The sequence below is a fragment of the Lampris incognitus genome, chromosome 5 (genome assembly GCF_029633865.1).
Source record: "Lampris incognitus isolate fLamInc1 chromosome 5, fLamInc1.hap2, whole genome shotgun sequence".
Taxonomy (NCBI): domain Eukaryota; kingdom Metazoa; phylum Chordata; class Actinopteri; order Lampriformes; family Lampridae; genus Lampris; species Lampris incognitus.
Genome location: NC_079215.1, coordinates 12,274,152 through 12,298,143, shown reverse-complemented (window position 1 = coordinate 12,298,143; position 23,992 = coordinate 12,274,152). Strand labels below are relative to the sequence as shown.

The window sequence follows — 23,992 nt, the reverse complement described above, 5'->3', positions numbered from 1 at the left end:
AAAGAACAACTTTCTCCAGGTTATAGTCAAAACAGGAAGTGTTGCATATTCTTGTCGCTGCCCGATCTGAGTCAACCATAGATGTGAGTCACGCATGCATGATTGTAAACGGTTTACCCAGCTTTATTATATTATGAAAATAACGACAGGATTAGGGTTAGACCAAAATTGTCGCATAGCAAACTTTCTGTATGAAAAGTGCAAGTTCATATTGGACTTGGTCGCACTCATGCGAGGGTTCACCTAGGAGGAAGTGCAATCCACAGACTGGCAGGCAAAAATTTTTAATAGGTAGATTTTTTTTTCCCGCTTGAATGCTCCATATTAAACGCTTTTTCCCACCCATATTTCCTGTTCAGTTGACTTGGGCACTGCGCAAACGCCTTATAATGGCAGGAAAAACTGGTTTTTCTTGTCAATGTGTGTGTGTATCTGTCTGCTGCTAATCTCGTGTACTACTGGGCCTGTCAGCCAAATATTTTTTTTACAGTATTTTGTTGTGAAAATATTGAACAGTATGTCTGTATCATCAACTATCATTTTCCCCAATTGGTATCCCCTTCTTCGCACCCCTTCCACCCCTACCCCTTTGTAGATAGATAGATACATACATACATACATACATACATACATATAAACATACATACATACAAAGTATGCAACATCAAAAACTGAGGAAAAAAAGGTCAAATAAAATATTTATGGTACAATGAAAAAGAGTTGAATAGGGATGTGAACCAATAAGATATAAAATATCCTTAGGGTTTTCAGTCTACGTTTATAGCTTACATGCGATATAAGGTATGGGATTCTGTGTTCTATTTGGGATGTTAGTGACATAGTGTTATAAGATGGGTCAGTCAAATGAGTCAAGTTAATATATTAATTAATCTGAATGATCAATGGATACACTCTGAGTTGTTGAAATAAGAGATGAGTGGTTGCCAGTATGAACTAAAAAACCATGTCAACAGACTCTGTAGTTGTAAATTTGTTTTGTTTTTTTCCAGGTATAAAAAAGATATCATGTAACCAGGATGTAGTAGGTGGGGCATGTCTGATTTCCAGTGTAGGAGTATTCTTCGGCGGACAGTTAAAGAGGCAAAACCAATGAGTCGAGTCTGTTTAACAGATAAGCCTGCATCCTCCCTAGGAACCCCAGATATAGCAATTTGAGGAGATGGGGTAATGGTTGGCCCTAGTACCTCAGACATAGTGTCAAAGAAAGATTTCCAAAACCCAGCCAGCCTCGGACATGACCAAAACATATGGGATAAGTCCCATGGTGTTTGAGAGCACCTGCTGCAGACATCTGCTATGTCAGGGTATATTTTAGATAATTTAGTTTTACTGTAGTGAATTCTGTGGAGAACTTTGAATTGGATGAGACTTAGCCTGGCACATGATGAAGAGGCATTTACGCTTTCCAGTGCCTCCTCCCACCATTGATCAGAGAATGTAAACCCTACCTCTGCCTCCCAGTCTGCTCTGATCATAAGTATGGTGGGATCTTCATCTAACGTTTACGCCATATAGTTTTGAAATGTGGCCTTTATCCATATTTGCTATAGACAGGAGGTGGTCAATGCCAGAGGCAGGTGGGATCTGTGGAAATGTAGAGGTTTGGGTCTTAACAATGTCATAAATTTGAAAGTATTTAAAGCATTTATAGTGTTGCATATTATGTGTCACACAGATCACTTAATTCTGCAAATATACCATTGTTATATAGATCCCTAAGGTCACTCAGCCTCTCTCAAGCCCAGGCTTGGAAGCCAGAGTCAAGTTTGGCTGGCAAGAAAAGGTGGTTGTCATAAATGGGTGCTGATATGGAAAGTGAAGTACATTTAAATTTCTTTCTAATTTGGGTCCAACCTAATAATTCTTTGTGTACAGTTATGACTGTATGATCAAGGATCTCTCGTGGTTGCAGTGGTTCAAAACCTTTGAAAAACATGTTTTTCTACTGCAATGAGTACTAACTCCTCAGCTGGTTTTTCACCTAAGTCCAAGCACCAGAGAAGGGGAGATACGCAGGCAGTGCCTCTCTATTTTTCGTTCTCCCGGTAGGCGAAAAAAGGGGTGGTTTGTCACTAAGTCTGAGCACCAGAGAAGGGGAGATATGCGTGGCAGTGATCTGCACTCTACTAATTTAAAGTATAATCCTAAAACTACACGAATGTGTTACATTGTCTGTATTGTGCTTACGACTGCTGCGGTAAACCAGAACAAGGATGAAAAATGGAGAGAAAAAGCTTTTGCTACCACCAGTCTGTATTTAGGGCAATTTATAAATATGCCACCCTTGGTCCCAGTGAGTTTGGTGCCCAACCCCCTCTCTGCCCTTCTTTTCTGCCCTTCTTTAGCCCAGTCGGAGCTGTCGCCACAGATCCTCACATGCCTTTTCTTTCTTCTCTCTCTCTTTATCCTCATCACTCATTGACACTCTGTCACTCGCTTCCCCCACCTAACCCCCATGTCGTGTCTCAGGTGGTGAGCAAGCTGGTTCAGATCCGGGAATACATTGGCAAGGCCAGCTCCATGAGGGATGACCTGGTGGAAAAGAATGATGTGCCGGCAAACGTGGAACGTCTCTCCCATCTTATCAACCACCTCAAGGAGCAGGAGAAATCCTACTTGCGTTTCCTGCAGAAAATGCTGGTCAGTTTTTCATTAATTTCTCTTTCTCCTCTTAAGCATGCTTTGCATGAGAGGGAATTTAGCCTTGTTCTTTAGTCATCTGTCTCTACGAACAGAAGCGACCTCATTGTGATCAGTATTACTGTCTGGCTACCTATGAGGGTATGTGCAGACAAGCAACTCGGCTCTATAACACATGTACCTCTCCAACCTGTGTGTCTGACCTGTCCGTTTTGCCTGTATTTACGTTTTATACATTTATTTTTAGTGCATACATGTCCAATGGAACTATTGATATAGTCAATGGGAATATCAATATAAAAGTGGAGCTGTATAAGGAGAGCAGAGAAAGTAGGTCAGCCTTCAATTGGCAATGCCTTGCCCTCTAGCTCAAGTTTAAATTAGTTTTCATTTGACTTTATGGTGTTGATGTTATCAGTATATAAGCAAAAAAAAAAAAAATCCACAAAATAGGTGTAGTAAGGAATATTGATGGATTGTGCTTGATGGAAGACTGTTGCATCCTGCTGATTTGCTGCTTATGCAACATGTCTAGTGAAAACCAAAAGTCGAGCTCTTGTTCAGTATTATTCTGTTTTATGTGCTCAAACTAGGGGTGGGACGATAAGAAATTTTTATGTCATGATTATTCTGGCCAAAATAATTGAGAGTCACGATATTATCCCGATAATGATTAACATATACTTAAAGGTCCTGGGTTTGAACCCCAGGCTGTCCCAGGTCCTTTCTGTGTGGAGTTTGCATGTTCTCACTGTGTCTGTGTGGCTTTCCTCCGGGTGCTCCGGTTTCCTCCCACCATAAAAAAAAAAAACATACGGGAATTTGTTTTACTGTTTCATTTAGTCTCATTTCCACGTTTCCATATCTTGGGAGGAAACCCTGCAAGAGTGGGTTCCCCAGTGGGTGCCATAGCTGGAGAAATCCGTGAGAAGCGTTTGGATATGCGTCTATTTTATGAAATGTATCAATCCACACTCATGGATCATGGAGACCCCCCCGATTGTAGTCTGTTTTTGTTGCGTTTAGTGAAGCGTAATCGGCACAGACAGGGGTGTAAATCACACAAATATCCCACTGTATATGTGTTTTAAGCTTATTAACGGTATCTACATTACTTGATCAAGGCTCCCACTCTGTCTGTGAGCTTGCCTGTTTCACTACAGGCAGATTTTTTTGTTTTTGTTTTTTGTTTTTTTTTGGTGGACCCCCCCCCCCCATTTCTCCCCAATTGTATCTGGCCAATTACCCTACTCTTTTGAGCCGTCCCAATCTCTGCTCAACCCCCTCTGCCGCTCTGGCGAGGGCTGCAGACTACCACATACTTCCTCCGATACAAGTGGAGTTGCCAGCCGCTTCTTTTCACCTGACAGTGTGGCGTTTCGCCAGGGGGACGTAGCACATGGGAGGATCATGCTATTCCCCCCAGTGCCCCCGCCCGAACAGGCGCCCTGACTGACCAGGGGAGGCACTAGTGTAGTGACCAGGACACATACTCACATCTGGCTTCCCACCCACAGACATGGCCAATTGTGTCTTTAGAGAAGCCCGACCAAGCCGGAGGTAACACGAGGATTCGATCCAGCGATCCCCATATTGGTAGGCAACGGAATAGACCGCTACACCACCCGGACGCCCCTACAGGCAGATTTTAATTTAATTTAATTTATATTAGTATAAAAAACTGGTAGTGTTTTTCTAGGAATACAAAAAAATGTGTCTATAAACAATATGTTGAATCAGAATTTAACAGTTATGTAACAAGAATAAACAAAACTACCCATTTTCTACAATGCTTTAATGCTAGCTGTTTGTACTTCCCAGAACAGTCATCAACATCCAGTTGGTTAGGCGTTTAGGAAAGTCAGCCAGTGTGGATTGGATGACAGAACGTTTATGCACCAATTACGTCTCACTTCCAATGGGGATTCCCTGTTAGAGCCAATCCTTATCCCAAAGTTACATATCTGACTTGCTTTCAAGTCACTCATAAGGATATTCAAGATTATCTTCATTTACGATTATCCCGACAATGGAAATTTCCAGTGATCAACTTTTCGTGAGTGTTTCTTATCACATTCCGTGATAAAATTCTATATTGTCCCATCCCTAGCTCAGACAACAATAATAATAATAATGATAATAATAATAATAATAAAACTTTGTAAAGCACTTTTCAAAACAAAGTTACAAAGAGCTTTACGAGGACACAATTCTTCAGGCAAGCTTGCCATATATTAATTTTTAAAGTCTGCCTTTGTGAATCCTGTTACAGCCTGACAATTCAGTGTTGTGTGCCATTTGATGGGAAAACAGGAACAAAACACGCTGCTTTTCTCAGTTGTGCGATGGCTTTAATTTCTGTTTCTGCTGCCATTGTGCCACCATAGAATTGCTGAAATCAAGAGAAATTCTTTGTTCTCTGTATTGCTTTAGTAGACTGAGAAATTAAGTCACTCCACAACCGAATGGAACTGTCGCTGCGGTTACATGGACACTATTTTTTCATTCTGATTGAAATCATTCTGATTTAAGATTTTGGGTCAACTGGTTACATGGGATGTGATCTATTACGGTCTGGTGTTTACATGCATCAACGCATTTAATCGGAACAGCTGTGACATTTTTTGTGGACTTGTTTGAATAGGTTGTTGTTTCTTATTTCCCTACCGTCTAGGCATCCAATAATGTTCACTTCTTTAACAGTCTTATCTGTTTTCCTTCTGGAGCAGCTGGCAGTCTTCACAGGGTATTGTTGAGAATTATAGACCTATTTTGAAACTTTCTTTTTTATCCAAAATCCTTGAACAAAATTGTTGCAGACCAAATCCTGCAGCTGACTGAGGGTCAAAGCATTTTTGATAAATTTCAATCCGGCTTTCGTCGCAAGCATAGTACTGAGACTGCATTAATATGTGTCCAGTGACATTCTTATGCATGCTGATAAAGGTGAATACTCTATTTTTATTCTCCTAGATTTAACCGCTGCCTTTGATGCCATCGATCATGCCATCTTACTTGATAGGTTTGAGAACTGGGTTGGCATTTCTGGTACAGCGTTAAGTTGGTTTCGCGCTTCTCTGATTAATAGATATTTTAATGTTTGTATTAACAATCTTGTATCCTCGTCAGCTTCCCTACTGTGTGGAGTCCCTCAGGGGTCTGTCCTTGGGCCAGTCCTCTTCTCTTTATACATGTTTCCTCTGGGTCATTTGTTTAGTCACTTTCAAGACATGTCATACCACTGTTATGCCGATGAAACTCAGATCTATTTCTCTGCCAAACCCAATAACCTGAATCAACTGTCCTCCCTCCATGATTGCTTAGCTGTCACCAAAGACTGGATGTCCCTTCATTTCCTCCATCTAAACCTTGACAAAACTGAAGTTCTCTTAATCGGTCCTGAGAACTTTGTAGTTGATCAGTTTATTGGTCGGCTTCATTCAAACATCAAACCTACCGCTAAAAATCTTGGTATCGTCTTTGACCAGAACATGTCTTTCAACCACCATGTTACAAGCTTGTCCAATCCTGTTTTCCTCAGCTAAGAAATATTGCAAAAATCAGAAATATTTTGTCTTTTAAAGATATCGAAACATTAATTCACCCTTTAGTTTTCTTCCATCTAGATAACTGTAACTCCCTCTACGCTGGCCTCAACCAAGCTACTTTAAGTTGTCTACAGTTGGTTCAGAATGCAGCTGCTAGACTACGAACTAGAACTAGTTGTAGGTCCCATATTACCCCTGTTCTTGCATCTCTCCATTGGCTTCCCGTAAAATTCAGAATAATCTATAAGATCTTATTGATTACATTTAAAGCACTGCATGATCTTGCCCCCAGTTACATTACTGATCTTCTCGTTCCTCATTCCACTTCCCGACCACTCCGATCCTCAAACCTTGGTCTTTTATCCATCCCTCACTCCAACTGCAAAACAAAAAGTGACCGTGCCTTTGCAGTTTAGAATAATCTTCCTCAATCCGTTAGATTCGCTGAATCTTTGGGACTGTTTTAAGTGGCTTCTAAAAACCCATCATTTCAGGCAAGCTTTTTTATAGATCTCCACCCCTGCCGTTTTGTTTTTGTCTTTAGCTTGGTCTGTTACTCCCTGTGCCATGTCTTATATTCATTCAATTTATTTTATGTATTCATTCGTATTTTGTGTATTGAGTGTAAAGCACTTTGTAACTGTGTGATTTTAAAATCGCTATATAAATAAGATGTTGCTTGCTTGTATCTGATCCAGATACAATCTGACTTTTGTGAGGGAAAAGGCTGTCAGTCTCTCAAGTGGCAGACCACGACTGACACAAACAAAATAATTCCAGTCTTTGGAGAGATACGACCCGGCAAAAGTCAGTCTTGGAGCACTAGGTAGCTACTTTGGCTAAAAACAAGCCGGTGCTAGCTTGCAGCAGAATCTGCTATTGTTACAAATGCAGGGATCGGCCATTGTGAGCAAAGTGAGGAAAGCCCAGTCTGTGTTTGGTAGCCACTGTTGAGTGAAAGTAGAATCCGTTCTTGAATTAAACAGTAATAGGCTATATTTCCAGAAATCAGACAAAAGCTCAGCGAGGAAGTATAAACAAAGCTTGCAGCAGAATCTGCTATTGTTAGAAATGCAGGGATCGGCCATTGTGAGCAAAGTGAGGAAAGCCCAGTCTGTGTTTGGTAGCCACTGTTGAGTGAAAGTAGAATCCGTTCTTGAATTAAACAGTAATAGGCTATATTTCCAGAAATCAGACAAAAGCTCAGCGAGGAAGTATAAACAAAATCGTCGATCACAGCTGAGGGTTGAGTCCACATGGTTCTCACCACATACATTGCCAGCACCATGGAGTCGGCAACTTCAGTGTGATAAAGTCCATGCAACAATCGATGATCGGATAAAATCCATAAAATCGGTACAGGAAGACCATAAATCATAAAAAGCTGTTAAAAGTTGAAAAGCAAGGAAGCAGAGCAACAAACAAATGATCAAACAAACAGGAAATGACTCTGCAGGGCATGTGCATTCACAGAAAGCACGCAGCCAGAAAGAGTTAGGTTGAATCGTTAACATGGTACAATTTTTCTTTTGATCGGTTTATGAAAAGTGTTAAACTATCCCTCTGCAACCAATTGAAACTTCAGTTGGTTTGGGCCTGTTTATTCTGATTGAGATGTTTACACGGAGCATTTTTATTCTGTTTGGGCTTTTAAACTGATTATAATCGGAATATTAGGCTCCTTGTAAACGTGGCAGATGTCTTTGACTTCCTTATATATTATGTTATATTAAGAGAAAAAGGAACCAGGTGGTGGACAGAGCTTGTTTGACATCACACCTCTCCAATAACTTTGGACTAGCTGACTGATAGTCCACATGCCCCTCACAGGCACGGGAGAATGAGGAAGATGACGTGGGCACTCTGGACTCAGCAGTTGGTTCAGGCTCCATTGCAGAGAGCACTACTCTCAACATTGATGTGCGTTCTTCAGACACCTCTAATGCCACAGTATGTGCACTGTTGTTTTGGACTGTCTCCAAATGAGGCCTTCTGCTACTCTATGCACCCTATCTAATACAATCTTATGTTGTATTATACCCAGTCCATGTTACCAGTATCAGGTGGTACCATGCTCGTTTTAGTTTCCCACGTTTGTTTGCATTCACTAAGGAGACCCCCCTCCTCTTTCCTTTTCATTTGTCTCATTAGGAAGTTTGGCTTATTCCCCTTGTCAACACTTGAGACATAACTTGTCTTGCCTGCGAAACATCAGTACTGTGTCACAGTTTCTCTGCTTTGGATAAGTGCATTGTTTCTAAACGTATGCATGGATGCCTTTTCTATAGGGCAATGGGCAAGGGGCAACAAGAGGTGACCAGAAAGAGGAGTTGGAGAACTTGCGTAAGCAGCATGATCTGCTGAAGAAGATGCTTGAGCAGCAGGATCAACTGAGGGCACTGCAAGGGCGGCAGGCGGCACTGCTGGCTATGCAGCAAAGTGCAGAACAGTCTCTTGCTGTCATGGATGACACGGGTGAGAAATGCATACTTGCAGGCATGTATACAAAGTACAGACCAACTGGTTGTTTATTTGGCAGAGTGAAGTCTCTCTCTCTTGCAAAGAATGCAGTGCTTTGTTTATGAAAGGAGGGGGGGGCTTCCTCTAAATTCCTTTTCATGCAGTTTGCCATTGGGTTTAATCAGCTTATTTAAGCATGAACAAGGCAAGTCAGTGTTCAGTTGGAAAAAAAATAAATCTTAAAAGTTATTCAGCTCTGTGACAAAAAAGAGAAATTGGCAATGAATAGATTTTTTGATGGTACTTTGTAAAGCGCTAATATTTATTAAAGACGATAATGTGGATTATATTTTTCTGTGATGATGAGAATTAATCATGATGGTAAATAAAACTGCATAATAAACATTAAAAACTGTTACTTCAGGGCGTCCGGGTAGGCATAGCAGTCTATTCTGTTGCCTACCAACACAGGGATTGCTGGTTCGAATCCCCGTGTTACCTCCGGCTTGGTCAGGTGTCCCTACAGACACAATTGGCCGTGTCTGCGGTTGGGAAGCTGGATGTGGGTATGTGTCCTTGTCGCTGCACTAGCACCTCCTCTGGTCAGTCAGGGCACCTGTTTGGGTGGGGGGGACTGGGGGGAATAGCGTGATCCTCCCACCTGCTACGTCCCCCTGGCGAAACGCCTCACTGTCAGGTGAAAAGAAGCAGCTGGTGACGCCACATGTATCGACGGAGGCATGTGGTAGGCTGCAGCCCTCCCCAGATCGGCGACCAGGATGGCTTGGAAGAGTGGAGTAATTGGCCGGATACATTTGGGGAGAAACGAGGAAAAAAATAGAAAAAACCCCAAAAAACTGTTGCTTCAGTGATCTGCACTGGTCCTATTTCCCTACAAAATCTTACAAGAAATCCTTTAACTGACTGTCTCAGAAGTAGCTGGACAGGTAAATAGAAAAAAAATCACCAGTGGGAAGCTGTGATGGCCTACAAAATATAGTGCCAATGTTTATCACAGTGTTTTAAGGAAACATCTGTTGAAAGTTGGATTAAAAGTGGATGTTAAACACATCATGCCTGTATCCTGGCATATGTGGGTTTTAGATTGGTAATTTTTAACAAAGTTTTGTTAAAGCAGCAAAAACCTTTTTTCTTTCTGAGATGCGTTTTAACCAGTCATGCTCAGCTGGGTGACAGGGTAGTTTACAATTTACAATGATATGTCAGCAGGGAAGTCTGTCATGCAATTAGTCAGCTACATTTTATGAATTGCTGTTTAGCATGATTTGGGTTCATGATTCGGCGTCTCGACACAAAATGGAATCTAAATATGTGAAAAATGGTGAGGACACAAGTGCCACAGAGTTTGTTAAAAAGGATGAATGGTGGTGGGCTTTGGTTAGATGAAAAGGGTGGGGACAGACAAACGTTGGGCACTCGGTGTCAGACTAAAAAACCACAAAAAACTAGTGCTTTTTTTTTTTTGTGCACTGTGTGTTTCAATAAATTGTATTATGGCATGAGCGGAAAGAAGGTCCTGTTTTGGCATAACTCTGATCCAGTTCAATCCTTGTAATTTTTGTTGTTGCACTAACTCAGTATTCATTTTAACATAGCTCTAATTTCATTATATTTTATAGCAGTGAAGAAGAAAGAAAGCACTTTAAAGTTTGTATATTTACTTTGTGTTGCACAAATTCCTTAAGTGAAGGTTGCTAACGTTTATCGTGGTTTAACCCCTGTAAACACTGAAGCACAATTTTATGCTGAGTTGCGCTGAGGAAAAGTGCTTATGAAATGTTGCTAAACTTTTATCAATGGTGGTGCAAACTGACTTGGTAAACAAAAAGCGGCCAATTATGTTCCTGCATTACTTCATTCACTATCACTGTCAAATTTACAAATGTATAAGCTTGACAAATATTGACCTTTATGGTTAATTCATTTTGGTTTATGGTGTTGCAACAGTTATTACAGAAACAACAGGCAGTGTGTCTGGCCTGAGTATTACCTCAGAGCTGAACGACGAGTTGAATGACTTGATCCAAAGGTTCCACAACCAGCTACATGACTCTCAGGTACACTAGACATTTCCTCATGGCCAGCATAAGCTCTTCAACTGCTCTTACAATGTCGTGTAATCATGTTCCCTTCATAGAATTGTCTACTGGCTAATGCAGTGTTCATAAAAATGTTTGGTAACAAGTAAAGAATGACAGCCATTGTCTCATTTGTGAGAGTTTTATGTCTGTCTCCACTTGACGTGTTATGTCCATACTTGACATTCACTTTTTGTTTAATGAAGACAAAAACAAGTTCTCTCAGTTGCAAACCATTGTTTGCGGTCCACAGACTAAAGCGGTCCCTGACAACCGACGTCAAGCAGAGAGCCTGTCTCTCTCCAGAGAGGTGTGCAGGTCCAGGGTACCCCAAGCAGTTGGTCCTCCTCAACACAGGCCTCTCCTCCACTCTGCCTCTGGCCCTCACACAGGCCTTGTCAAAGGGGCCGCCGCTGCTAACGCCAAGCTCACGAAGCTTCAAGAGCTGCAAGACAAGAAACAGACTATGGACAAGATCCTGCAGGAGTTACACTCACTCAGAGACCAGACCCTCAATAACAACTCCAGTAATTTAATTCCTGAGGCCATCAAAAACAAAATTGTGATATTTCTGTAATATGTATTTTCATTTAAATCCTGATTTATTTTATGTTCCTGCTGTTAGGTCGTGGCATGTCTGCCCAGCCCAGTCTGAGTTTGGTTGGCTCTGCAGAGGGTCCCTCTGCCTCTGCATCCTTTAACCACTCGCTCCTCCAGCATCAGGATAGCTCCAACTCCACAGACAAACTTTGGTACACGTAAACACAAGGATTCAACCAATTAAATAGGCTGTTCATATTTTGGCTGCAAGTTATTGTAGTGAGCAGGAGACTGGCCCTCAGCGTGCTTTAAGATCCTCTTTTGGCCAGCAGCTGATCTGCTAAAGTAATGTTAAGGTTGACACTGAAAACTTAGCGTTTTGGGAGACTTTTTTGTTGCTGACCCTCTGGTCTGTCGTTGCTGGGGAAGAGGGCACATGAAATGGGAATTACCTTGCAGCAGTCAATAAGTTGTTATTTAATTATCAATAAAGCTAGGTATGTATCTAGATTGTACGATGCGTTTTGTGTTCATGTGTATTGATTTACCTCTTTTATTGTTTTTACTCTGTACCACTCCCTCTGTCTTTAAAGGAAGCTGAAAGAAGTCCACAAGCGTCTGAATGAGTTGCGTGAGCTGGTGCAGTACTATGAACAGACTTCTGACATGATGGTTGACACAGTCAATGAGAATGTAAAGGACGATGATGAGGAGGAGGAAGAGGAGACAGAAGACGGTTCTATTTTTGAGACAATGTTTGACTCCGATCAGGAGAACCGCCAGCCGATCACCAACATCAGGTCTGTATACAACAATCTAAGCGTCCACTAGCATTGGGCAGTATGACGGTATATACTTGCAAGATCACAGCATACAAAATGCTCAATGTACAGTTTGAGATAAGAGGGACTTGCTGGTATTGCACCTTACCCTGAGCTGTCGGGGATTCATATTGCTACGTAAAAGTCATTGCAAATTTTTGAAATCAGCATTACTTTTCCAAAGAGGGCAAATATTTGAAATCTACACTGTTGAGTTCTCATGACAAATGCTATTAGAAATGAATTAGGTGACAACACATGTAATATATTAATATGAAAATTATTGTTGCTTTACTTTGCTCTGCCATTTTGTTAAAGGTCCGTATACTGGTTTTGTTGTATTGGCCTATTTACTACAAATCAGGTTTACTTAAGAATACGCCTGACGATTTTTAGATTTTTTTGGAATGCGTTTTTCCACCTTCCAGCAGCCGTTGGTTTCCAGTTCATTTAGTATGGTCTGAAAATAAACTTGTAGAAATTTGAATCTTGGCCCTTGCTGACTCCAGTCTTGGATATTGTGACACTGACTTAAGTGCTCAGTCTTATTACGTCAAGTCTGCGGGGACAAAATGGTCTCACTTGTTTTGGGATTGATGTTTTGTTTTCAGTTGGTCAAGGTGTTCTGTGGGCTTGGTTAGTCATATCAGCCTTTTGGCCACAACTTTGCTTTGTCCTTAAATGTGGCGCTACCCACCTTGTTCTTACATATTTACCTGCTATGGTGAGAAAGCACAATGCTGTGTGCTGTGTTGTTGTAAATATGTCAGCTAGGGTTGTCACGATATCACATTGTCACTACACGATTATCGTGGCCAGAAGAATTCACGATAATGATATTATTGCGATATCTATAGAAAATTTGAAAAAAAAAGTATCTGTAAATTCCTCTTTAACTTTGTTTATTGTGCGTTTTGTCTCTTTGTTTGGCAAATGAATTACACTCAAAATACGAGTGTAGGGAGGTGTAGAGAGTCTGTAACATAACTGTACAAAAGCGTACAAAAAGAACAATTACACTTAATTCTGTTTATAAAGTAAAAATCCTCCACTTTGGGATTTCCCAGTTATTTATCACTCTCAGTTCAGTTCACTCAACAAAACTTTGCGATTTCCCGGTTATCCAACAAACAAAACTCAAAACAAGGAAGTATTCTCAACCACAGTTCGGTTATATGGTTATTGTCAGTACCAGTATATCGCAACACCCTTATGTCAGCAATAGAAAGTAACGTGGAGGAAATGTATTTATAATAATAATAATAATAATAATCATGACATTTATATAGCGCTTTTCTAGACACCCAAAGCGCTTAAGTTGACATAAACTGACAAAGTTGACAGTTTACAGTTTAATCTTCAAGACCTTAGCTTTGAGTGTCCTGGATTTTAAATGTATGAACTTGCAGACACTCGAATGGCGCTAGTGCTGTTGCTGTCGTTGCCAACTATTTGAGTTTGAAACAGCCTATATTCCTCATCCTCAACGTTATTTTGTTTGATATTGCACTCTGTCTGTTCAGAAACCCGCAGCATAGTGGGAACTGGACAGACTTGAACAGCCTGACCAACAGCCGAGGTGGTAGGAGTGGTGGCGCAAACAACCGTGACGGTAGACTTAACACCGAGTGTGAGATCAACAACCGCTCAGCAGCTAACATCCGCAGCCTCAACATCCCTTCAGCCATAGGTACACAAACATACAGAAAGATTGTTGATATACCATGTTTTTACAATCTGTTTTACCAAATGGCACGTTCACCTCAATGTCAACATTTGCAACATTTCTACTAATTCTGCCTTTGTCCAGAGTGCCAGTATAATCGGGACACCCCCTACAATCAAGGGAAGGATGACAATGACGATGGTGATGAGGATGGTCTTGAGAATGAAGATGGAGCCCAGGCTTTGGGTCCAGAAAGTGAGGTGTCGGGATCTAGTCGGAGGAGTAGCCTTGAAGATGAAGCAGAATATGCCCAGAAGGTTCATCGGCTGCAGACGGCAAAGCAGAAACTACGGCAGCTGCAGGAGCTAGTGGCAATGGTGCAGGTGAGAAAACTAAACAGAACAAGTTTTCTAATTCATAACGAGTTCAGTGTCATACTAAAGGCTGGTTAAGATATAGTCATATTTACAAAGTGGGCAGTGTGATAATGTTACTTTTCTAATTGCGTGAATGCAATGAATGCAGGGTAGTTCATTCAGACATAAACAGTTTAGATATCCTTTCACCACAGAGAGGTAGTGTCTATTTCATTTTTTAAATGGTAACACCATACTGCAGATGGAGATGGAATTTGCTACTTGGTGTCAGAAGTGGGATGATGTGACCATGAGGCCATCTGAAGCATATGCGGCCAGAGGCATGAGGGAGCTGATATGCTGAAGCGTGGGGACGCGTTTCCCGAAGGAGGGGGGTAGTGTAATGACCACGGATGTCTAGACTCACTAGCCCTTGGCTAACGGGTCGGATCCTTTAGTTGACTGGTTAGCGCAGTCGCCCGTGGTCCGGGCTACCCAGGTTCAATTCCCGGCTACAGTGGATTCCCGGTTGCCCCCTGAATTCGCTACATTGCCTGTCCCAAAACTGAGTTGAACACAGTATTTACAATGTTTCTTTTCCTGTACCCAGAGTGATGACACAGATGGCACCACTGCTAATGAAGATGAGGGGCTGCATAAGCAGCCCAACAACACCAGAGCTACTGTAATAAGGCCGCTGCGAGCAGGAGTCAACAAGAATCCCAGAGAGCTCACGCATTCTGATAAGGCCAGGTAAGGCACATCAACTATCTACAAGGCCTATCTAACTTCTTTGCTTGTAGCACTCAAAAGTTACTCTGTGATAATTTGTGAATCTTTATCGATTTTCTCTGTGGACTAATATGAACTGTTGTAATGAATATGAACACCAGGGAGCGGCTGTATGAGGAAAAGCTGCATCACCAACAGCAGGAGTTGAAGCAGCTCCACGAAGAGCGCCATAGGCTAAGGGAGATCCAGGGCAAGATTCAGGACCTGCAGTGGGCCTGCCCTGACCTCCAGGTAATATGCTCATGTCCACAACCATGTCTTCCAAATACTTATTTCCAGCCCCCATCAGTATCTTATATAACTTTTACCACAATCTGTAACCTCTTTCCTTCTGTTCCCCAGTCATCTGTGTCCAGCACTATGAGTCAGCAGGGCCTGCTCAGGAAACTTCCCGCAGCAGCGTCCACCCCGGCCCCAGCCCCTGCCCCAAAACTTTCCTTCTCTGGGCCCAAAAGCAACTCTACTGTACTCAAGCCTACTGCTCCAGAAGCAGCTAATGCATCAGTTACTGACAATGAGGTGACACATTCCCCAGAAAACACCAGTAAATTCAAAACCAGACCTGTACCTTAAAAAAAATAAAGATTATTCTGAATCTTGGTAACATCTCTGTTAACTCATCCTTTGTCCCGCCCTCCTCATTCAATTTCCCCTCGGGGATGAATAAAGGATTCTGATTGTGATGATTCCCTGCAGCTGTGGTCAGAGATGCATCGCCACCAGGTTCTGCGGGAGGAATTACGCCAACGCAGGAAGCACCTGGAGTCCTTGATGGCTGAACACCAGAGGCGGAGCGGACTCGGTGACTCTCCCTATAGGACTGAAGACCCTGAAGATCATGCTTCTGTCTCACAGAGAGATGAAAGGTGAGAGACATAGTACCTTGATAGTGTTTTTGGTCAAAGTTGAAGAGGAAGCAACCCTTATAATAGGGTAATATGGCCCAGCACATTATAGTGCTGGGCCAAAGGTTATTTTAAGGATAAACATAATCCAGGTTCATGTTGGCTAATGAGGAAAGTTCTAGAATTTCACATTTTTATTGTAAAAGCCCAGTAGTTTACTTGGATTGTGATATGGTTGTCATACTGGTGCTCTTTTCCTAAAATGTCTTTGTTGCAAACTTCTACCAGACAATGCTATAACATTACCTTGATTGGATACCCAACATTCACAAACTCATCAGTCAAGGAAAGGCAAGTTATGTTATAAAGAAAATTGAAGAGGGTTGTTTACAATTGTCAAAGTGCCACCCACTAAAAAAATGCAGTAAAATAACTAAACAATGCAGTTATCAGTTACATGAGGGTGTCATGGTCACCCACTAACTCTCACACACACTAGACAGAGCACACTCTTGTGGACAGAGCAACCACACTCTTGTGGTTGCTCTGTCCACAAGAGTGTGCATTCACGCACGCATGGACAGCGCAACACTGATACATGTCCACTGCAACCACACTCTTGTACAATAGGCGTTTTTGTGCTTTGCCCAAGCTTATTTTTTCAGGGGTTATTTATGGAGGGCACATAGATTTCATCTCCTACCATCCTCAGATTGTTTCCAGAAGATTTAAGGATTCAGAATACTAACCTTTTCATAAGATGGCTTTAGACTTTCAGGCCCTTGCCACCTTGCCAACAAAACTTTTTTATAAACACCAAAAAAAATGTCTTTAACTTAATGACCTTTGGCCTGTCTGTCTTCAGGACAATGGCCACCTGGGGTGATTCTACTACCTGCCACATAGATGATGACGAAGATGTTTACTGCTCAGAGGTGGGCGTTGAGGAGGATGAAGAACAGGAAGGTGGTGCAGAGAGCAGCTCTAGCGATGACATCCACATCTACTCATCCAGCAGGAACCAGCACTCCAACAGCAACAGGAAGAATCAGGGAAGGTCTGTCTTGTGAACTGCAGAAGGAATTTTGCAGATATCCAATATTTCATCCTTCTAAAACCTTGTCTAAACTTGTCATATTTCCTCAGTAACCTGAAGCCTCAACCAGCCTTCTCAGCTAAAAGCGGCAGACAACCATCTTTTCACTCCAAGGGGAGGGCTAAACAGAAGCAGCAGACCAGGACTCTGGGCCAGTGTGATACCCAGTCTGGAGGCACAAGGCGTCAGGAGAACCTGCGCTGGGCTTCCGAGCTCTCCTTCTCAGAGGGCTGTAACCACTGGCAGGAGCAGGTCAACCAGCTGCAGAGGCAGCTTGACTTCAGCACCAGCATGTGTCAGACATTACTGCAAGACCAGCAGGTTTGCCAGCTAAATCCATGTACTGATTATATACACATAGCCTCAGTGGCCCTGATAATTGGCATTGCAGGATGATGTTCCCATATAACATTTACTAAGATATATCAGTATTAAAGTAATAATTTAGTACAGCCCATTTAAAATTCCAATGATATCAATTTTGTTGAAGAGCCTACAGCTTGCCTGTCTTTGAACAGGTGTGTTTTTCACAAAAAGAAATGAACAACTCTATGAGTGCCTTCCCTTCCCTTTTTTCCCTCTGCTTAGACACTGTCATATATGCTGCAGACCCTGCTGACAGGGCAGTACAATGTGTTACCCAATAACCTGTCATCACCCCAGGCCCACCTGGTCATGCATCAGCTCAACCAGTGTTACACCCAGCTTGCCTGGCAACAGAACAATGTGCAAAGGTAAAACCACCAGCAAACAAAATGAGCAGCACTTTGTTCATGAGCCACGGTTTACTTTTCAACGTTCCATATCCTTTGCTACCCTGTCCTCCAGACTAAAGCAAGTCCTGAATGAGCTCCTCCGCCATCAGCAGCAGCAGCCCTCCTCATCTTCAGCAGGTAAGCATCCCCAGATCCTAGTCTCATCCCAGCAATCAGGCTCCAGCTCCCCAGTCTCTTTCAACCACTTCCTGCCCTTCCATTCTCCCCTGCATCCTTCAAACACCCTCATCATACCAGGCATCGTTCATGCTGCCCTTTCGCCACACTTTCCCAGTATGATGTGCACGTGCTCTGACACATACACAAACACATATGGGTTGTCTTAATGTTTCTTTGACCATTTGATGTTAATTAGTTTCACTATTGGGCTCTAAAAGCAATGGTGGGATCTAATACTAAATAGAGGACACTGTGCACAAGGATATCCAGAATACAATAGATGTTTGACGATAGTCTTAGAGAAAATTGGTTCACTTTTAATTTCTCTTTGTATTGTAAAGCAGTTCTGAATGTGAGGAATGTGTTGCCAGTATCTGTTTTATGAGCACATTGATAAAAAATGGTTCATTCATTACTTGACTAATCTTGTGCTGCTACAGCTATATAAATATCTTGAAGCGACACAAACCTGTCCACTTCCACTTGCTCCCAAAGATGGAACAAAATGATAACCAAAGAAATAGTTATTCGTGGCTAAAAAGAAACCTTACATTTCAAAAGTAATGTAAAGACCTGGGGTCTCATTTATAAAACAGTGCGTAGGAGCCTTACTAAAAGTGTACGTGTGCACAGAAGCCGCGAAAATGGTGTGCGGCCAAGAAAAAAAAAAGGACTTAAATATGTGAAAAGCATCATTATACAATCTGGCTTCAATTCACCACCTCACCATCTGTGTTTGCGTACAGGTGTGCACATTCTCCCATCAAGTTTGTTTTTATAGATCATTTGCGTGGGAAGTGACGCACGCCTCTTTCAGGCTCCGTTTTTGCATACGCAACAGTTATAAATGAGACCCCAGATGTCACTAGAATGAGTCGTTAACATCATTAAAGGAAATTCCCAATTTGGCAGGTATCCTAGAATAAGTCTAATGTGGCCAAAATGTTACCCCGACTGGTGTGTTAAGTGTTGGTTTCAATTTAAAATGGATGGCAAGTTGAGCAGCGTATTGTCATTCCTTACAGTGGTTTTGAGTATATCGTGTTCATGATTTACTTCAAAGCTCACTGCTTATCTTGCAAGTGGTGGTGAGGCCCCTTGCTGTGCACAGAAATTGAAACGGTTTTGTCACTGTGCTCCTATTCTGTTGTGGGATTTGAATGAATTTCAATGAAAATAAGTCAAATGCTGATGTGTTTCCTTTTCTCAAAAGAAGAGATTAATGCAGTATAAAGAGAGACTGCCTTGTAAGACTGAGAATCTCACTCAGAAAAGTGAATGAAGTCACATCTAATGTTATTTTGGGCACAAAGAAGGATCTTAAGGCCAATGTATAGACCACAAATTTACTCCAAAACATGAATGAAATCAAGTGCTTATGTTTTTCCTTCCATGCAGGCTTTACCTTCCATCCTTTGTTTCCCCCTGCCATGGGTGAATTCCCTCAGGGTTCAGCAGCACAGGCTAGCCCTGACCAGTACCAGCAGCTAGATCCAAACACATCTGTTAAGACGGAGTACATGAGCTTCCCTCCTCCTCTGCAATGTTCTCCTCTCAACTTGGCAACAGAAAGCCGGTATGTGTGTTAGCTTTAGCTGAATGAGTGTGTAAATCAGTGATGCTCTGAATTACGGATGGCACGATATGCCATTTTTTTCGCAGTTATCATTATATTTGAAAATAAAATTGGACTATTGTGTAATATTCTAGCTATGATAGTATTATAAAAACAGTAAATGGATTCTCTCTCTCTCTTCCTCTGTCTTTGTATTTCTCCTTCCAAGTGACACACACACACACACATAGCACTGGGCAAGACTTTACCCCCATCAGAACCCCCCCCCCCCAAAAAAAAATTACGTTCAAGTCATCTCCAAAATCACCACCCCACTAGCTTTGACAGTGTTCAAAGAGTCGTACCTTTTTTCCTCAACCATGCTGCGACCACACTGTGCCGGTGTTTCACCAAAATCTGCAACCTTTGAAAATTGTTTATGTTTAAGCAACATAAAAAAAACTGGGGAACAGTCCAAGAGAGTTTGGCAGTGGACTGGCAGTCACCTCCAAGTCCTCGCAACTCCTGGTTAAGTTTAGGTATGGGTTTGTTGCGTTTCAGGGTAACAATCTGGGAAGGGTGGTTGTCCCTCAGCAATTCCAACCAGTTAAAGCAGTGGGATGGCACTTTCTCTGTGTTCAGGGTAACCATAAGGTCACAATTTTCACCAGTCACAGATGTTGGTGTAACATCTGTGACATGGATATCAACACTATCAGACCGTGGCGTCATTGAATATGACATGAATGTAAAACCAATGACTGAATACCGATAACAAACATTTTCTAAGCGATATTTCAGTGGGTGGTTACAGATGACAGCATAGCAAATTCAGAAGTGTAATGTAATTTAAAAATGATGTAAAGTTATTTTAAGGTGCATTTTTTTTGTTCTGCATTTTCACAAAAGAGGATGTCCTTTTGGATGTGACAGTTTAGACACAAAGAGCACAATAAGCAATGATTAAGATGAATTTTAAGTGAGAACGTTTAAATGATGTTTATAGATATTGTAATTATTATCATGTTATTGGTTCGTTCCATGATAATTATTTAGTGAAAGTTTGAAATCATGACAGCCCTGCATTACTATGCCCTTATTTACATTATTTATTACCCCATTAGGCCTGCTGGCTGGATAAACGCCTCGTCCCACACAAATAATACCAGTCAGCACAACCATCCAGGCAGTGACCATCCAGCCAATAACCAGGAGTCTCCACCTTCATCCCCTGCCCTGGCCCACCGCCACTCGCGAACACAGGACTTTGATCATGGTTCTCAAGAAAGCTTCAGCAGTATACCTGATCCAGCAGACCCCACCACTGTCACAAAGACTTTCAGGGCCGGCCGCAAGGCCAGTGCCCAGGCCAGTTTGGCCTCACGAGATAAGACACCAATTTCTAAAAGCCGTCGCAGGAGGAGCAAGGGGCACAACAAGAAAACTGGAGGTATGAGAGGCTGAAATTAAGTAAAATATTTATCATATACATACAACGAATACCATCTATGCAAAAGGGCAGTTTGTCTTTCAGTTTATTGAACACTGTTCAATAAACTGAAATACAAAGTATGTAATACAGGAAAATTTCATATCATGAAAATAGTTCAGAAGATCATTCTGATATAAACTAGCTGTACATGTGAATGATTGAAATGAAAAGAGTGCATGGGCGTCTGGGTCCCTAAAGACACAATTGGCCGTGTCTGTGGGTGGGAAGCTGGATGTGCGTATGTGTCGTGGTCGCTGCACTAGCACCTCCTCTGGTCGGCCGAGGTGCCTGTTCAGAGGGGAGGGGGAACTGGGGGGAATAGCGTGATCCTCCCACGCGCTACGTCCCCCTGGTGAAACTCCTCACTCAGGTGAAAAGAAGCGGCTGGCGACCCCACATGTATCAGAGGAGACGTGGTAGTCTGCAGCCCTCCCCCTGATCGGCAGAGGGGGTGGAGCAGCAACTGGGACAGCTTGGAAGAGCGGGGTAATTGGCCGGATACAACTGGGGAGAAAAAGGGAAAAAAATCCAAAAATTAAAAAAAATTCCCTCATGGATGATTTCATTGCTGCCGGTGAAACACAGAGAAATCCCCTGGCTTGCTTACACAAATGCTCTGACATCCCTTCGGCTCAGCATACAGTGAGTAAGACTTGAAGCCATGGGATTGCAGGCTGTGTTATCGGCCATTTTCCCCCCTCATTTTTCTTACATCAAAGGACACCGTTGGTCCAATTTGTACTCTCCACCTTCCTTATCACTTTCCACCATTTTGTCTGCGGAAGTTGATTCCAGGTTATGCTGTCGGCACCTTCTGTGCTGAAGAGCTGCACTGGCACAGTTTTTCAGCCTATTGAGTATATTTGATGGCACACACTGCTCATCCAGAACACTGCAGAGTGCCTCCTAATGGCATTAATAGTAGGGGCTTCACAGAATGGTCGACTATCAAAACCACTAGTCAACACTGCATAGTTGCAGACTAATCGTCAATCTGTGGTTTTAGGACTGTGCAGTAATAAAGCAGTGGCAATGCATCCACAGTAGATATGCAGCTGGGGACGCTGTGGTTCCAGCAGATTTGTTGGAAAAATCATTTTCTACGTTATGCCATGTTAAATGAACAGAATCATTTTCTATGTTATGCCATGTTAAATGAACAGAATCATTTTCTATGTTATGCCACGTTAAATGAACAGAATCATTTTCTATGTTTTGCCATGTTAAATAAACAGAATTTAAGTTATTTATAGAAGGAATGACTCCCGCTATCCCTGTGTTTTGGTTTAACAAGTGACCGTGACTTTAGTGACAGCAGCTGTTGAAAACACGACCAGACCATGTAGTGTCCTCCTAAACGCCTTTAATTCTACTGTAATTAATTTTAAATACGCACTCATCTGTTTTTACTAACCATTTACATAAGTTAATTTGTGCCCAGCAAGACTCATTCACCTTTTGTAACATTTCTTATGGTGTGGGAAACAAACCAAAGCTGCCAGTGCAGCTGTGTTTTATACCGTTATCCGCAATCATAATGTTGTGGCAGGATGAGGAAAAAACACAGGAGACGAAGGCGAGTTTGCTGTTTATTTCTCAGCTCCAAAACCAAACTACAGCAGGAACAACCCTAAGCCCGGGAACGTAAACCACGCCCCCAGCTCACAGTCCTGCTGGGTGAGAGGCATAGCCCCTAGTGTCTACCACAATGTGACCCATATTCAGTTATTTAACCTGTGATGTTATAATGTCAAATTCCTCATTAGCAACTAGCTGCTCTGCTAATCTATGTTTCCCCCCCCACATTAAAAGTAACGTAAAAAAAATGTGAATGCTTCTCTTTAGCAACATTGTTTAATTTACATAATGTAGGACAAAAAGGACCAGATGAATATATACGGTGCTGAACATTCAATTTCAGATAATTTAAGGCTTTTAGGCTTTTCAACAGCTGCCGTCACCATGACAGCAATGTACTCGACTTAAAGTCACTTAAAATCAGTATCAGTTTTCTCCCCAATTGTATTATCCCGGGACAATTATCCCACTCTCCCACTCTTCCTAGCCTTCCTGGTCGCTGCTCCACCCCCTCTGCCGATCTGGGGAGGACGGCAGACTACCATATGCCTCCTACGATATATGTGGGGTCGCCAGCTGCTGCTTTTCACCTGACAGTGAGGAGTTTAACCAGGGGGACGTAGCGCATGGGAGGATTACGCCCCCCAGTTCCCCCTCCCCCCTGAACAGGCGCCCCAACCAACCAGAGGAGGTGCTAGTGCAGCGACCAGGACACGTACCCACATCTGGCTTCTCACCCACAGACACGGCGAATTGTGTCTGTAGGGATGCCCGACCTAGCCGGAGGTAACACGGGGATTCGAACCGGCGATCCCCGTGTTGGCAGGCAACAGAATAGACTGCTACGCTACCCGAACGCTGTCTGTCAAATAATCTTAAGCAGGCTGCTAGGAATTAGGGGAAATATTTGATGCTAACCTCTGTTTTGATGATCAAGTCAAAATTGTTATTCAGTCATGTTTTCTCCAAATCAAGCGAATCTCTAAAATTAGGTAATTTTTATCAGTTGCTGATCTACAAAAAGTTGTACGTGCTTTTATCTATTCTCGGCTTGATTATTGCAATGCACTTTACTCAGGTATCAGCCAGGGCTCCCGCCACCATTTCCAGTTGGTACAAAACACCGCTGCTCGACTCATTACTGGGGCAAGAGGCATGATCACATCACCCCTGTGCTAGCCTCCCTGCACTGGCTCCCTTTTAGATTTTGAATTGATTTTAAAATATTATTGTTCGCTTTAAGGCTGTAAGCTGTCTTGCTCCTAAATACATATCTGATTTATTGACATGGTGTGCGCCCTCTCGACAATTTAAGATCTAAAGAGGGAGCCCTGCTGGTTTTTCCCAGGTCACTATGTCACAAAGGCTGATCGAGCTTTTGCTGTTAGAGCCTCCACGCTATCGAACTCTCTTCCTACTGAACTCAGACACATTAAGTCTCTAGCTTCTTTTAAATCTCTTCTTAAAACTTTTCTCTTTGTGAAAGCTTATGGAAATGTTTGATATTTGTTTTTATTATACTGTTATTATTATTCCTCTTTATTTGGT

General features: G+C 42.3%; 1 protein-coding gene across 7 annotated transcripts in view; it reads left to right on the top strand.

The window, feature by feature from the left end:
* Positions 1-23,992, top strand: part of pcm1 (pericentriolar material 1) — a 44,920-nt gene that overhangs the window by 6,840 nt on the left and 14,088 nt on the right. For 4 of the 7 annotated variants that reach the window (XM_056281051.1, XM_056281054.1, XM_056281050.1 and 1 more), the window contains exons 5-23: positions 2,491-2,661; positions 8,040-8,159; positions 8,498-8,684; positions 10,638-10,747; positions 11,022-11,295; positions 11,394-11,520; positions 11,902-12,108; positions 13,653-13,819; positions 13,940-14,178; positions 14,762-14,904; positions 15,045-15,174; positions 15,286-15,462; positions 15,613-15,809; positions 16,654-16,845; positions 16,935-17,205; positions 17,473-17,618; positions 17,713-17,777; positions 19,218-19,395; positions 20,499-20,824. In XM_056281051.1, coding sequence (XP_056137026.1) covers positions 2,491-2,661; positions 8,040-8,159; positions 8,498-8,684; positions 10,638-10,747; positions 11,022-11,295; positions 11,394-11,520; positions 11,902-12,108; positions 13,653-13,819; positions 13,940-14,178; positions 14,762-14,904; positions 15,045-15,174; positions 15,286-15,462; positions 15,613-15,809; positions 16,654-16,845; positions 16,935-17,205; positions 17,473-17,618; positions 17,713-17,777; positions 19,218-19,395; positions 20,499-20,824 — 3,427 coding nt within the window. The remainder of the gene's footprint in view (positions 1-2,490; positions 2,662-8,039; positions 8,160-8,497; positions 8,685-10,637; positions 10,748-11,021; positions 11,296-11,393; positions 11,521-11,901; positions 12,109-13,652; positions 13,820-13,939; positions 14,179-14,761; positions 14,905-15,044; positions 15,175-15,285; positions 15,463-15,612; positions 15,810-16,653; positions 16,846-16,934; positions 17,206-17,472; positions 17,619-17,712; positions 17,778-19,217; positions 19,396-20,498; positions 20,825-23,992) is intronic. The other 3 variants (XM_056281048.1, XM_056281052.1, XM_056281053.1) reach the window with 3 other exon arrangements.